Source organism: Brachionichthys hirsutus, chromosome 10 (assembly GCF_040956055.1).
Source record: "Brachionichthys hirsutus isolate HB-005 chromosome 10, CSIRO-AGI_Bhir_v1, whole genome shotgun sequence".
NCBI lineage: Eukaryota > Metazoa > Chordata > Actinopteri > Lophiiformes > Brachionichthyidae > Brachionichthys > Brachionichthys hirsutus.
In genome coordinates, this window is record NC_090906.1 from 7,738,175 (window position 1) to 7,751,909 (window position 13,735).

General features: G+C 42.5%; 1 protein-coding gene across 1 annotated transcript; it reads left to right on the forward strand.

Annotated features, from left to right (window-relative positions):
• Positions 1-4,322: 4,322 nt before the first annotated feature.
• LOC137900529 (high affinity choline transporter 1-like) lies at positions 4,323-9,155 on the forward strand. The gene is made up of 8 exons (XM_068744628.1): positions 4,323-4,506; positions 5,393-5,509; positions 5,816-5,971; positions 6,045-6,193; positions 6,300-6,443; positions 6,681-6,834; positions 7,708-7,925; positions 8,553-9,155. Exons 1-8 carry the CDS (start codon positions 4,323-4,325, stop codon positions 9,099-9,101), a joined length of 1,671 nt encoding a protein of 556 aa, XP_068600729.1. The 3' UTR covers positions 9,102-9,155.
• Positions 9,156-13,735: the final 4,580 nt, after the last annotated feature.

The window sequence follows — 13,735 nt, forward strand, 5'->3', positions numbered from 1 at the left end:
CACGAGTCGCTCTGTGGTGACGACGCAAGTGCGTCACTGCTGCACAGACAAAGCCGTCCTACCGACATTAGCACATTGCAGACTGTCACAAATATGGCTTGAGTTCAAAGGACGCATGTTGCCTTTCTAATTTCAAATGCCGGCGGCGAGTGTGAAGGGACAAAAGACGGAGGAGATGCCGCTGTAACACACAACATATGAAAAAGAAGACCGCTGACACAAGACAGAGAAACCACACGTAGAACTCTTTGTCGACTGCATGCCAGCAGCCTGAACATTTTGGCTGCAAGTCTCTGGGTGGGGAGGGAACAGTGATGTCAGGACGCAACAGTCAGCGCTGCCAAACTGACTTTCTGGCTCAATATGTACACAGAAAATACTTTGGTAGACCTTCTATTGCAATAGAAATATACGCTTTTATGTGGAGGTTCATTCAAGTCCATTCTTTATTTTATTTCTACAGTGAAAAAGATTTGATGCAAGGGAAATGTCTGTGGATGTTCCCCATTTTGTCGGATATTGAACGACCGTGCCTGACGGAAGGAGCGTGTTTCTGCGGGTGCCGGACACGATGGTGGAAAATGTCGCTGGATGATTATTTCAAATCACTCCCCACTCCTTTCTTTGTTTTGTCAACTGTGCCATTTCTTCTCAGGCAATTGAATACTAATATTTTATTTTGAAAGAGGCAATTCGATTTTTAGGCTGACTAGAAGATGATCAGATGTGCTGCGTAGTCGTGAAACCACCTTGGTGAGATTTTTAAATTAGCTTGATGGAGGTTTGCACTTTCCAGATTCTATCTAGTTTCTACTTATTCTCTAAAAACCAGGCGAGGCAAATTACAGGTTTCAATATCAACAAATACTTACAGCTAATTAAAGCTAAGAGTGATGTGAGCGCAACTTGAATGAGGGACGTACATCTCATGCCGGAGTGGTGAATAATAGCGGCGCTGCTCTTGAGGCAGAGTTTGTTCATTTTTATCCTCCACTTGGAATCCGAGAGTTTGCATTACCAGTAATTCTTGGCTCTATGAAGGACGACTTTCTTAAAATTGGGTTGCCCTTGTAAAGTCTGTCTGTCACACAGTATGAGCTGCCACAGACAAGGCAAAAAGGCATAGGAGTAAGCGTGAAGGCCAGAGAAGGGATTCCCCTCATGTCATTGCACAGATGTCAGCTGCCCTCCACTTTGTGAGTGCATCTGACACTTTGGCACCTCCCTCTGATTGGACTGTGATTCCAGAGAATGGAGCTCATGAGCTCACACTCGTTCGTAGTTTGACTTCCTTATTTGAGTTTGCATTCGCAGCACTTTTTCCTTTATGTGTGTACCTCCATGTTTTGTTCATATGGATACTGCAGCTGGTTTACATCCAAGCTGTTGAATCATAAATAGCTCCCAATCACTTCATGACGGTCCAACATGCATTCAGTAAAGACATCTGTCTCTGGGAACAGTGTGGCAAAATGATTCTTGTTCACGTTAAGAACTGTAATAACACTTTTCTTTACCTACTTGACTGTAGTATTATGACTAGCATTAGCATTATTATGGATTTTCCAGTCATGTTTTCAGAAGACTGAAGTCAGGCATTGTCCTTTTTTAGATTTGTCGATAATGTCCTTTTTCAATTCGACAGCTGTTCTCGCTGAATGTCTGGCAGTTTTTATGTTAAGATAGTCAATCGATTGTTTTCAGACATAGTTCACCCAAAGACAGTAGAGAAGCAAGTGAAACAAATGTTTTATTCTTTATACAGTCATTAGGGAGAATATGTTCAGATAGGTTCAAAATAACACATTTTGCCAGTTTTTTTCCGCAGCGTGATGTAGATGCACCACAATGTCAGCGAGCCATGCCGAAGATGGGTCAACTCCTGCCGGCAGCGTGTCGGACATCCACCACCGGCGGTTCTGTTGTTGGTGTGAGTGAACCTCTGTGGAGTTATGTAACACCACAGCATTGAGGACATGAGTTTAAGTTGGTTTTCCCCCTTTTATATTCCAGTTCCAGATGTTCTGTTGGTATGGAGGTGGGTATTTGTGTGTGTGCATGTGTGTGTGCGGATGTGTATGCTTGTGTGCATTTAATTAAAGACAAGGGAGACCTGAGCACAAATCATGGAGATAAATATTAATGTGCCATATTTTATCTTTATAGCCTGTAAAAGACCGAGCAGGGAGGGGGAGAGATGGCTGTTAATGTTTAGTTTGAAGAACAGCTTCCAAGTGAATTTCTACACAAAATAAGAGTATTGTTTTGTTCACATGTTGCATAACAGTAATGTTCAAACTTTGGATGAACACATTATTATTGTTTAAAGCCTGCGATGGCATGGTGGTGCTGTGGTTAGTACTGTCAGAGGTAGGGGTCTTAGTCGGAAATTAATCCTTTCCATGTGGAGTTTGCATTTTCTGTATCTCCAGGTTCCTCACAGACTACAAAGGTATTCACTATCTAAATTAGCATGAGCCATTGGGACTGGTCCTGGACCTGTCCTGGGTGTAAACAGATTGTCCAATGTCAGGTGGGTTGAGCTCGACCCCGGTGAGGATATCCAGTTGTGATAGTTGGATGGATGTTTAATTTACTGGTTGATGTATTTACATCTGTGATATTTATTGTTCATTCTTGGTCATGCATTCTTTATAAACCCTTGTACAGTAGCTATACTTCTATGGATACAAATTCGTTTTCTCTTATATGCAATGTGCACATATGGCTCCGGTTCCAAATCTTGTCCAGTCAATTGATGCACTGTTTCCATTGAATTCCTTCTGCATGTGGATGCTATTTGAATCCCGTGCTGGAAAAACACTCCCAACTGAAAAAGCAATGGAGGTAAATAACAGGTGTACGGTGCTTATCAATGGCAGCCGTCATTTCAACCTCTTCTATAACAAAATGACAGCTGGACAGAATTTATAAGAGCCTTGAGGTCACAAACACTCCACCGTCTCACCTCGTTTCTAAAGCTCTGTAAATCAGTCTGTATGTAAATCTATATAGGCTGTATCTGCATGTGTTAACACCTTAAGATGAGGTCACTTTCAGCCGAAACTCACTATAAATGAAGCCATATGATCTCTTTTTGATCAATCACAACAAGACAAAAGCCTACAGGCATTAAAAGTTCAAACAGTGGGAACTGAATTTGGCGCAGGTTGGATCCCTCGTGTCTCTGAGTAGATTCAAGCGCTTCAAGGTTTTTATTAAGGGTGACAAAAAGCCCTGATCTCTAGTTGTGAGGGGTGCAGAGGCCTTTGATCAATATGGAAGATGTCTGTCGTGCAGACATGCCAACTCATGAGGGATCAGAAGCAGATGGCTCGTGGTGATATTCCTAAACTTTAACTATTAATAATATGTTCTATGCAGTTCTTCTTTTGAAGTCCTGAGGTTTTAAGAGAGGTTAGAATGGATTTTATTCAGATGAAGATTATCCAAAGACATGCAAATGACAGGGATAACTGGAAATATTTAGTGTTACTCCATATCGGAAACTTCCCGTAATATGGAAGATACTAAAGGTCAGCATTTTATAACATTTATTTTCACCTAAACCTGCGGATGTGATGGCGCTATGATTCACATAGCTCCACCCTCCTGCTCCACATAGCCCCGCCCTCCTGCTCCACATAGCCCCACCCTCCTGCTCCACATAGCCCCGCCCTCCTGCTCCACATAGCCCCGCCCTCCTGCTCCACATAGCTCCACCCTCCTGCTCCACATAGCCCCGCCCTCCTGCTCCACATAGCTCCACCCTGCTGCTCCACATAGCCCCACCCTCCTGCTCCACATAGCCCCACCCTCCAGCTCCACCCTCCTGCTCCACATAGCTCCACCCTGCTGCTCCACATAGCCCCGCCCTCCTGCGCCACATAGCTCCACCCTCCTGCTCTACGCTCGTCACACCGCCTGCCACACCCGTCATCAGCTCATCCACATCACCTGTGCTGCTCTGGACACCTGCTGCTTGTCTCCTCATCAGCCCCACTGCACAGAATACATGAAGGAGGCTTTCCTCTTGGCTGCAGTGAGTTTTATAAGCTAATTTATAGGTGTTCACTATTACATATAACCATCGGCTAAGGCCCTTTGGTAATTTAAACATGTCTAAATGCTGGGGGGGGGGGGAAAGCTGTAAACACAGATTTTATTAAATAATTTTTGGCACTTTGGGCTTGAGTATATTGTAAATTGGCATGCGTCGTGAAAAAGGTTGCCAACCTTCACTGAAATGCCATCCCTCATGTGACTCATCAAATCACTCACTTGTGCATCAGGAAGTCGCAACGACAGTCAAACAGTTTAACATGGCTGTCAACATCCCGGGTGTGATCGTGATGGTGGTTTTCTACCTGCTGGTCCTTGGGACTGGAATCTGGGCATCTTTCAAGTCCAAAAAGAAGCAAAAGAAAAGTGCAGCCACTGGACTGGACATGGCCCTGCTGGGAAACCGTAGCATTAACTGGGTGGTAGGAATCTTCACAATGACAGGTAAGGAGAGCACGGCTCACAAGACTAGTATCTAAAGTATGTAACTTTTTTTTTTCATTTTCTAACCGCTTAATCCGTTATCGGGTCGCGGGCCAAGCTGGAGCCAATCCCAGCAGTCAATGGGCGAGAGGCGGGGGACACCCTGGACAAGCTGCCAGTTCATCGCAGGGCAACACAGAGACATACAGCCAGCCACACACACACTCACACCTACGGACAATTTAGCATCACCAATCAGCCTAGGCTGCATGTCTTTGGTGGTGGGAGGAAGCCGGAGAACCCGGAGAGAACCCACGCAGGCACGGGGAGAACATGCAAACTCCTCACAGAATGGCCACAAGTCAGAGACGAACCTGCGACCATCTTGCTGTGAGGCAACAGTGCTTACCACTGCGCCACCGAGCCGCCCAAGTATGTAACTGATTTCCATAAATTCCTGAATATTAAATACATTATTTGAATGATAAAAGGATAAGACAAACACCATTTTCATAGATAAGTGAAGCAAACTACCAATGTCATCTTATTCAAGATTCAAGATTCTTTATTGTCGTAAGGAAATTCTGTGAAGGCCCACGGCTTAAGGCATAATAAAGTACGGCATGTGGTTTTAATTGCAATTCTAATGCTTCTGGAGCTCTTGCTGCAATTGCAACTACGTGTTGGCCATCTTTCAGAATAATTTTGTGTTAAGAAAAATTATTAATATGATATTTTACCGTCACATCAGAAGAGAAAACACAAGTTCAATCTACGCATCGTCACACTTCCTAAATTGACATATGGCCACAACACAACCATCTTAACCCAACAAATGTTTCATTTGATCCCTGGTGAAAAGTTGCTATCCATAAAATGATTCCCTGTTTGCTCATCTGTCCTGTAGCTACATGGGTCGGAGGAGGCTTCACTGTTGGCATTGTTGAATTGGTGTGCACACCTTCCATGGGTCTAAGCTGGGCCCTGGTAGTGGCAGTCTCATTCAGTATGTCTTTTATCATTGGTAAGACTTTTGAATTACATTTGAGAGGATATTAAAACCTAAGAGTATAATTTATTAGAAATATCACCCTAATGGGTCGCTTTTATTTATTTATAGAAGTTCTACTGTTTGCATTTTTTTATAAAGCATTTTAAGTAATTTTTTTCTGCCTTTGTTCCACCGAATATTAACCGAACCGAGCGCCTCAAGAAACCGAACCGATATTACATTTTAGTGTACCGTTACACCACTAGTGTTAATGCATGATGAATACCGTTGCTATAGTAGAATGTCACACCTTGATTTGTGCTTTTTCTTTTAATGAAGGCGGCCTGTTTTTTGTCAGACCAATGAGAGAAAGAAACTGCCTGACGATGTTGGACCCTTTTCATAACAAGTATGGGAAAGTAGTCACAGCTGGACTGAGCCTAGTTTCAGTTCTTGTGGATGCGACCTGGGTGACATCAACACTGAGTTCTTTAGGTAGAGGATAGTCATGCTCATTTGAGTGTAAAGTTTTTTGTGTATATATATGATGATGATGGCGTTTCCACAGGAGGAACCACAAGTGTTGTCCTGGATTTGTCCTTCTCTCTTTGTGTCTGGATCTCCGCTGCTGTCGCCGTTCTCTACACACTGATGGGCGGTCTCTACTCTGTGGCCTACACTGATATTATACAGCTTATCCTCATATTCGTTGGCTTGGTGAGTTGGTTTCAGCAGTTATTCTTCTGTTTGCAAAGTAAACTGGTATCAAAAAGCCCAGATGTTTCTGAACAATTTTTTTTTTCTATTTTCATTTCTTTCTCAGACCATCTGTGTTCCATTTGTGATGATGAGTCCTTACACCATGGACATCAGTCAAATGCGGACGAACAGCACCTCACATGCTCCCTGGATTGGTCAACGAGAGCTGAAAAAGACCTGGACAATAATTGATTACTTTTTTGTGTTTGTAAGGAGGCAAAATGTGTACTTTATCACATTTAATACACACCAGTGTCTTCATAAATCTGTAGAATGGTGATAAATATTATACGTATTCCAAAAGTCAGCATTTTTAATTGTAGAAGAACCGGTTTGCGCTGCCAAGGAGAAATGAGTTAACATATGATGGCTGCTGCAAAGTTTAAGATGGGTGTGGATTCCTTGGTAATAATTCAATGATACAACTCATTGTTTTACTTTATAGACTCTGGGAGGTTTGGGGTGCCAGGGCTTCCACCAGAGGACCTTGTCAGCTTCCTCTGCAGCCAGCGCCAAGCTCAGTTGTTTTGTTGCTGCTTTCCTCTTGCTGGTAATGGCAATACCTCCAGTGCTCCTTGGAGTAGCTGCTGCATCCACAGGTGATAATAATGTACCTTGTGCTTGTGATATAAAACTAGGGGCGTACATTTCAAATTCACCAAGTCACAGTTTGTTCTTCGCACAATAAAGATAGATCACAACAAATGCAACACATGATATGAAACAAAATATTGTTTTACCTAATAGAAGGATTTTTCTTCCGATGGTTGAGAAACAACATTCTTAGAAACAAGCCTGAGCTGAGAAAAAATGTGTTGAATCATGGTAATTTTTCAAAGAAATTATTATAAATGACGTTGACTGTTTCTTGAATGTCAACGATCCTGGTATATTACATATTACTCACTTCATGACCCAGGTGGCTCTTTTGTCTTCATCCAGAGCCACTAATTGCTAGGCTACTGGGAAATGCACTGAAATGAAGACAGGCCAACTTGGATATACTGTACATGCACTCATGTAACTTCAAAATACCAGCTTTGATTTGTCTCATAGTTTGTGTAACAGTGGGCAGGAATTGCTGGCATGATAAATATATTGTGGGCTTGTAATGATTCAAATAACCACTGACTGGATGATTTATTAAACAACTGATCTCCTGACCTAAACTTCTTTGGGATACAATCTGATAGACAATCACACAAACTCGCAACTGACAAAAAAAACCATGATAGAGGTCATTCTTGAAAAAGTAATAGTTTAAGACATATGCACGTGCTAGGTTTTCACAGTGTAACATTATCTATAATTGCACACTTCTTCAGGTGAATTAATTGTGAATCCCAGGTTGCATGATCAGCAGAAAAAGCAGAGTGTTGAGTGAAGATCTGTTCATCTTAAAAGCAAAACGGTCAGTGTGAAAGTCACTAACATAGATTGTGTAACAGCTTTCCTTTGTGTCCATGTCTCAGACTGGAACCAGACTGCCTATGGTTCTCTGTCTCCATATGGGCGAGGGGAAGCTGCTCTAGCTCTGCCCTTCGCCCTGCAGCACCTCACACCAGCCTTCATCTCTATCATCGGCATTGGTGCCGTGGCTGCCGCCGTGATGTCATCAGCCGACTCTGCTTTGCTTTCTGGAGCTTCTGTGTTCACAGCCAACATTTACAAGACCGTCCTGAGACCCCAGGTGAAAAAATTGAAAATGAATTTGTGTTTTTTCTTCCCTGTCAGTGTGTGATGAGAAGCGTTGAAATATTATTGGTAGTATTACGGTCTGCACTGAGGTGTGGAACCCAGAATACAGACGCAGTGGCAAGGAAAAATGTTCTGTAGTTCCTATAATAACAAAAAATACTCATGCAACAAGAAAACGCAAAAAAGAAAAGATCTGAGAAACAACGAAGGAAAGGCTGGCATCGCTAATGAAGATAACAAAAATACACAGCCATAAAGGGATCAACAAAAGAACCTGCAATGCGGCAGAGGACGGGCGGAAACGTGAGGACATACAGGAGGTAACACTACGTGGACACAAAGGTGAAAGCATAATCTGGCGGACAGACACCTAAGCGAAGAGCAGAGCATAAGTGGGCTGCGGGTCGGTTGTGGGATAAGGATCAGGTGTGTCTCATTATGCTTGGCCAGACCATCCTGAGCTGCAACACACACTATAATAAAGAAAAGAATCAAGAGTGAGAGATGGGAACCGGAGGGACATTGAATATGCAACACAAAATAAATATATATATGTATATATATTAGTATTTGAAACCATCTTTTCATTTTGTTTGTTCTATTTTATTCTTCTCTTCAGGCGTCAGACAGAGAGAACCAGTGGATGCTCCGTGCTTCTGTGGTGGCCTTGGGTCTGGTTGGAACGTTGCTGACAATGTGGAATAAAAGCGTCATTGTCGTCATGTCCATCGGTAATGAATTGGGCTACATCACACTCTTCCCCGAACTCTTCTGTGTCCTTTTCTTCAGCATCTCCAATGGGTACGGCGCTATAATGGGTGTAGTGGTGGGACTGGTGTTGAGACTGCTGAGTGGAGAGCCATCACTGGGATTGGAACCAGTCGTCCACTTCCCAGGATGCACTTTTGAGGATGGAGTTTATGTCCAATACGCTCCTGTTAAGACCATCTCCATGCTGTCTGCCACTGCTTCCATCTTGTTCTTCTCCTACATGGCTTCTATCCTCTTCAACAAAGGTATTCTTCCTGAGAAGTGGGATGTGTTTAAAGTGAAAGCCCAGCACTCACCAGTACCACTGGGACCAGTATGTGACACCATAGAGGACAATGAGAACAATGCATTGAGTAACAGCGTGCCTCTGAATGGAGGCAACGTAACCAATGATTAACAAAATGTGAGCTGCTGTATAACAGATGGTTTCAGAAGATGGCATGTGATCATATGAACCCCTTCATTTAGTCATTAAGATTGAAAAACATACATAGTTTTGATGCCAAATACATTCATCATTAAACCACAATATCCATTTTATCCTTGCTGGCTGCTTCAAATTTGGAGTGCCTGTTAAAAAGAATTACTTTTTATTTTTTGTAGTTTATTCATTCAGCTCGCGTCATCGGTGACCTGTTTTATAAAAATTCTTATCTGGAAAATAAAATAAAAAAAGACTATTTTGTTCCATTTTGAGAAACATGTGCTGTATTCCTGCTTAAAATAAAGCATTCAACTTCTCAATATGAAGAATTCACAGCAGTGAATTGGAGCATGTATTTGACTGGCTCTTGTCATTTCGGTGGCTGGATGAATGGAATGTCACCAAACCAGGAAGCATGCTGAAATAGGCCAACAGTTTGTCTTGACAATGACAAATTTCATCTTCTTTCATCTTAGTGTGCGTATCAGATTGTTCAGTGTGGTTGGTGGTGAGAAGTGAATATTTTCCCTACATTTAGAATCAAGGCCCTGACTTTTTTTTTTTTTAAGCATGACTGAGCACATGAAAGTGATTAAAATCTTAATAACATGTGGAACCTTCTAAATAAAGCGTCTCTGTGTACGAACAGGAAAAGCACAAAGGAATTCTCATAGAAACAAAGCAAACCAAAACTAGAAAGACAATCAGAGATTGCAGGCCCTCGCCTCCAAAAGACTATTGGATCTTGTGAGACAATAAACAGGGCTTCCGGATCAGAGGGGCCAAACCTGCTCTAGCTTGCTGCTCCGGAACGTACTACAAGAGTCCTCCTGGACTCTTTTTCCCCATCATGCCATTCGTGTCCCTCCCTCTTAAAGTGGCAGTTTACAGCACAGGCACGATTCCAGATGTAAAAATAATTCTAGAATCTGGATCCAGATCCGGATCAACGTTCTCGGGGAAGACCGAGCCACGGACAGAACCTTGCTTGTGTAAAAATTTCAAGTCGATTGGGTTACTAGTTTTTGAGTTATGCGCTCGGACAGACAAACAGACAAACAGACAAACGCACCCAATTGCAATACCCTCGCCTCCTCTTCAGTGAGGGTAAATACGCAAAGATTGTGGTTGCACAATTAAACTCCACACAGCAAGTGAATGGGGGCAGGTTTCACGTGTGAGCAGGCCTGATTACTCTGTACAGACAAATGGTTCAACACTTTAGGCACAAAATTTCAAATTTCTCTTTAAAATTTATCTGAATTTGTGACGATAGACATACCTGAACTGTGGAATGGGACGATGGATGTGACCAAAGAAATCCAGAAGATTTGTGATCAGGTGAGTTCCCTTCATTCTTGATGACGTCATGCACACATTCTATTTTTCATGAACAGGTGAATGGCCAAGTGAAGGATTGCGTTGGTTTTGCTGTCATGAATGTCACCTCAACACCTTCACGCTGTCTGAATCTTTATGACGTCCCTACCTGATGTAAGAATCCTTAGGACGTTATTGTTCGGCTCTCTAAGCTTCGCTCCACGGCATCAGTTACTAACTGTTGGTAAAGCACGAAAGACACTAACAGTGATGAACTATGAACTCGATTAAAACACTCAACTGACTGACGTCGCTGTTAAATAGTTAGATTTGCAATATATCATGAGTGATGTCTTAATGTTAATAGTTGAGAATGCAAACTTTGAAATGTCAATTTAAATAATTAAGATCAGTGTAAATTAAGATAACGTTTTTAGTAACTCCTAAATCTTTATAAGCAATGAAAGTATTCAGTTCATCGTTCATTCATTCTATCCAGTAAATAGCAGGAAGAGCCCATTCATTGCTCCTCTCCTCTCCTCTCTGATCTGGCTGGATTTTTATCCTCCTCTTCCTCACCCTTTACTGTATTTGAGACAGGAGGATTGTCTAATGTCCTAACTACTGCACTCTGTATTGTGTTTCCAGCTTGTCCCTTTTTGATTATTTGCTTGTAGGGGAGTGACCTTTCCTACTGTTTGAAAACCACATCGGTTCGACATAAATATACTCCCTGTGTTCCAGCAACGCTAGTTGCTAATGTTAGCCAACGAGCATCAATTACTATCACACCGCTGCATATTCACATTTAACGGTTGTTTAAGGCCAATCTTCCATCAGTTTTGTGGAAGGGTATTCCAATAACGTGAGTATTTCCATTTGAAAGTGCATTCCTTCTCTGCCTCAGATGCTCTGTCCATTCATTCATGTAAACATCAATGAATCTTGTCACCAATGAAGCCTTCGCAGGATATGGTCCCTGAATTCTGAGTCTGGGTCTGGAATCAGTCTGTCGTAATTATGTCAGAGTAAATCATGGAATCACACTGTACATATTTTCAGCACGTAATAAAATATAATAAGTGTATTTAACGACGTTTTCTTTGCTGCTACGGTGGAATTTAAGGTTCCTCCACCTGTCAAATCCCACCTGTTGCCGTAAATCTTGTCATCTACAGCTCAGTTGGAATTCAAGCCAACACATATTCCAGAAACGGTGTAGGAATGAGTGAGTATAAGTTAATGCTCCTTTGAGATTAAACGTGATGAACGAGGTGGCATGGTCCATTAATGACGCCTCTGCATATGTAAATGAATATGTGTCCGTCAAATAGTCTTGCTGCTGAATACTTCATAATTATGTAAATCCTGTGTTTACATTTCCTCTGTTTCCGTGAAACTGTAGTAACGTTACAAATCTGGAGTTTGTACAGGCTGGTCCTCCAAATCAAGACATATCACTTTGTACATATGTATATTTGTATATGACCTTTTAAACACCAGAAAGGCAAACAAATATGAGTGTTGTAAAGCAAGGCAGCAAAACAAAGTGGTTGTTTCTTGGTGTTGCACACTTGAAGAATGAACAATATGTAAGAGTGTGGGGGTGTCTTGCTTCTTGAACTCACAATCCTCACACTAGAGGTGACTTTATTCATGTTGCACGATGACTGGTTCTGAAACGATGCATCGCAGAATCTCCAGGTGGGTCCAGATATCCTGGAGCACTGCAGACAGGTTTTTCCTGCTTCGATGGCTGTTTCTCTGCCAATCCGTGGAAACATGCTGTAGCACCGGCTCTGCTGTGACGTGATTTTGACTCATTACAGCGTGGCTGGGGGGTCCGACTGCACGAACCCCAGGGGTTAAAATGCTGGGCCCTGTCAAACTAACATGATGACTGTTGAGCAACAACTCGAGCGATTAGCAGTGGGAATGTCGAAGAAGCTGATTCTACGGACACTAGAATAATTCATGTAATATGGATGGCGTCATTGGTTTTCTTTGACTCTGCAAACGGTCTCAATTTTTTGTACATTGTGGTCTTTAATTATTGGATGATGGCTATGCTTGTGATGCAATAAGGGAAAAAGTTCCACATTAAAGTGCATTCGTTGCTGCAATTAATTACATTGCAACATGGGGGTTAGTAGCTAGCCGTATCTTATAAGTCAATTAAAAGTAGTATTTAAGGGTACTTAATATCAAACCAGCAGGGCGCACTGAAAAAGGAAACCACAATCAACAGGCTGAACTAGCAGGGTGAGTTTTATGTGGTCTAATGAGCAGCTGTCCCCTATAAAGACGCTGATTACATCACGCGCTGCGTTCTGGTTTCATTGTGCCTCGTGCACTATGTGAGCGTTTGATGTGATAGATTGCAGTATTACTGTCTGGCACATAGCCGCTGCTGCGTGCCGTAAAACGTCTCTTTGATTTGGCTTGAGTGTTTACGTCCTGCTGAGTGCAGACACAGATACCTGAGATCATTTTTAAAGACGAACCACATGCATTTTTTTTTTTTTTACTTATCGGGGCAGGTAATATAAAAATGTTAGCATGAAGGAATACACTTGAGGGTTGTAAATAAAATATTTAAAATATGGCTTGCCTTGTGGACATGCTCCCAGGGATGTTGTGGCGCATTAATACGCGCATACATCCAGACGGTGCTGCTTTATGACGAAGGCCAGCAGGGGTGGGTCGAGTAACGCGCCGCAGGGTGCCGAGGTTCTACGGATTCCTCCAACATTCAGAGACAAAACACATGAATCCTGAGACGCCCACTGCTTTGACTGGTCGTCCTGCCTGCGCTGTCTTTTAGGACCCACACACATTTGCACTGCTGGGATAAATCATCAGCCAGTAAATTAGATAAAAGCAGTAGATGCACATTTCCTTTCTAAACAAGTTCCTGTTTAGAAGATTGTACCCGTCAATGGCAGCCATCTTTACATGAGGTAATGCTGTGTTTGTCAGTAGACACGCGAGAGTGATTAGCACAAGTAGTTCAGCTCAACAACTCCATTTCTGGCAATCTGGCTTCTTAATCAGACTCAAATATGTATCTTGTCTGTATTTCCAAAGGCCTCATCTGAACCTTGTGAGATTACTGGCTGGCTTTCTGCACCGGAGCAGCATGACAACCTGCCTCTCTGCTGCACTTACCACCAGGTGCTTTCAATCAGCTTTTCTCAGACTGGTATGTCCTTACATGGCTCTCTGCTGAGTCCAACATTTTGCTTTTGTACTGTTTCTTGTCTTCCAAAATGGCAAAGGAAGAAGGG

Bases quoted from the DNA above. Each gene is read 5' to 3' on its own strand.
- LOC137900529 (XM_068744628.1), top strand. From the start codon at position 4,323: ATGGCTGTCAACATCCCGGGTGTGATCGTGATGGTGGTTTTCTACCTG. The intron at 4,507-5,392 runs GTAAGGAGAGCA...TCTGTCCTGTAG, and splicing joins AGGAATCTTCACAATGACAG to CTACATGGGTCGGAGGAGGC. The intron at 5,972-6,044 runs GTAGAGGATAGT...GCGTTTCCACAG, and splicing joins ATCAACACTGAGTTCTTTAG to GAGGAACCACAAGTGTTGTC.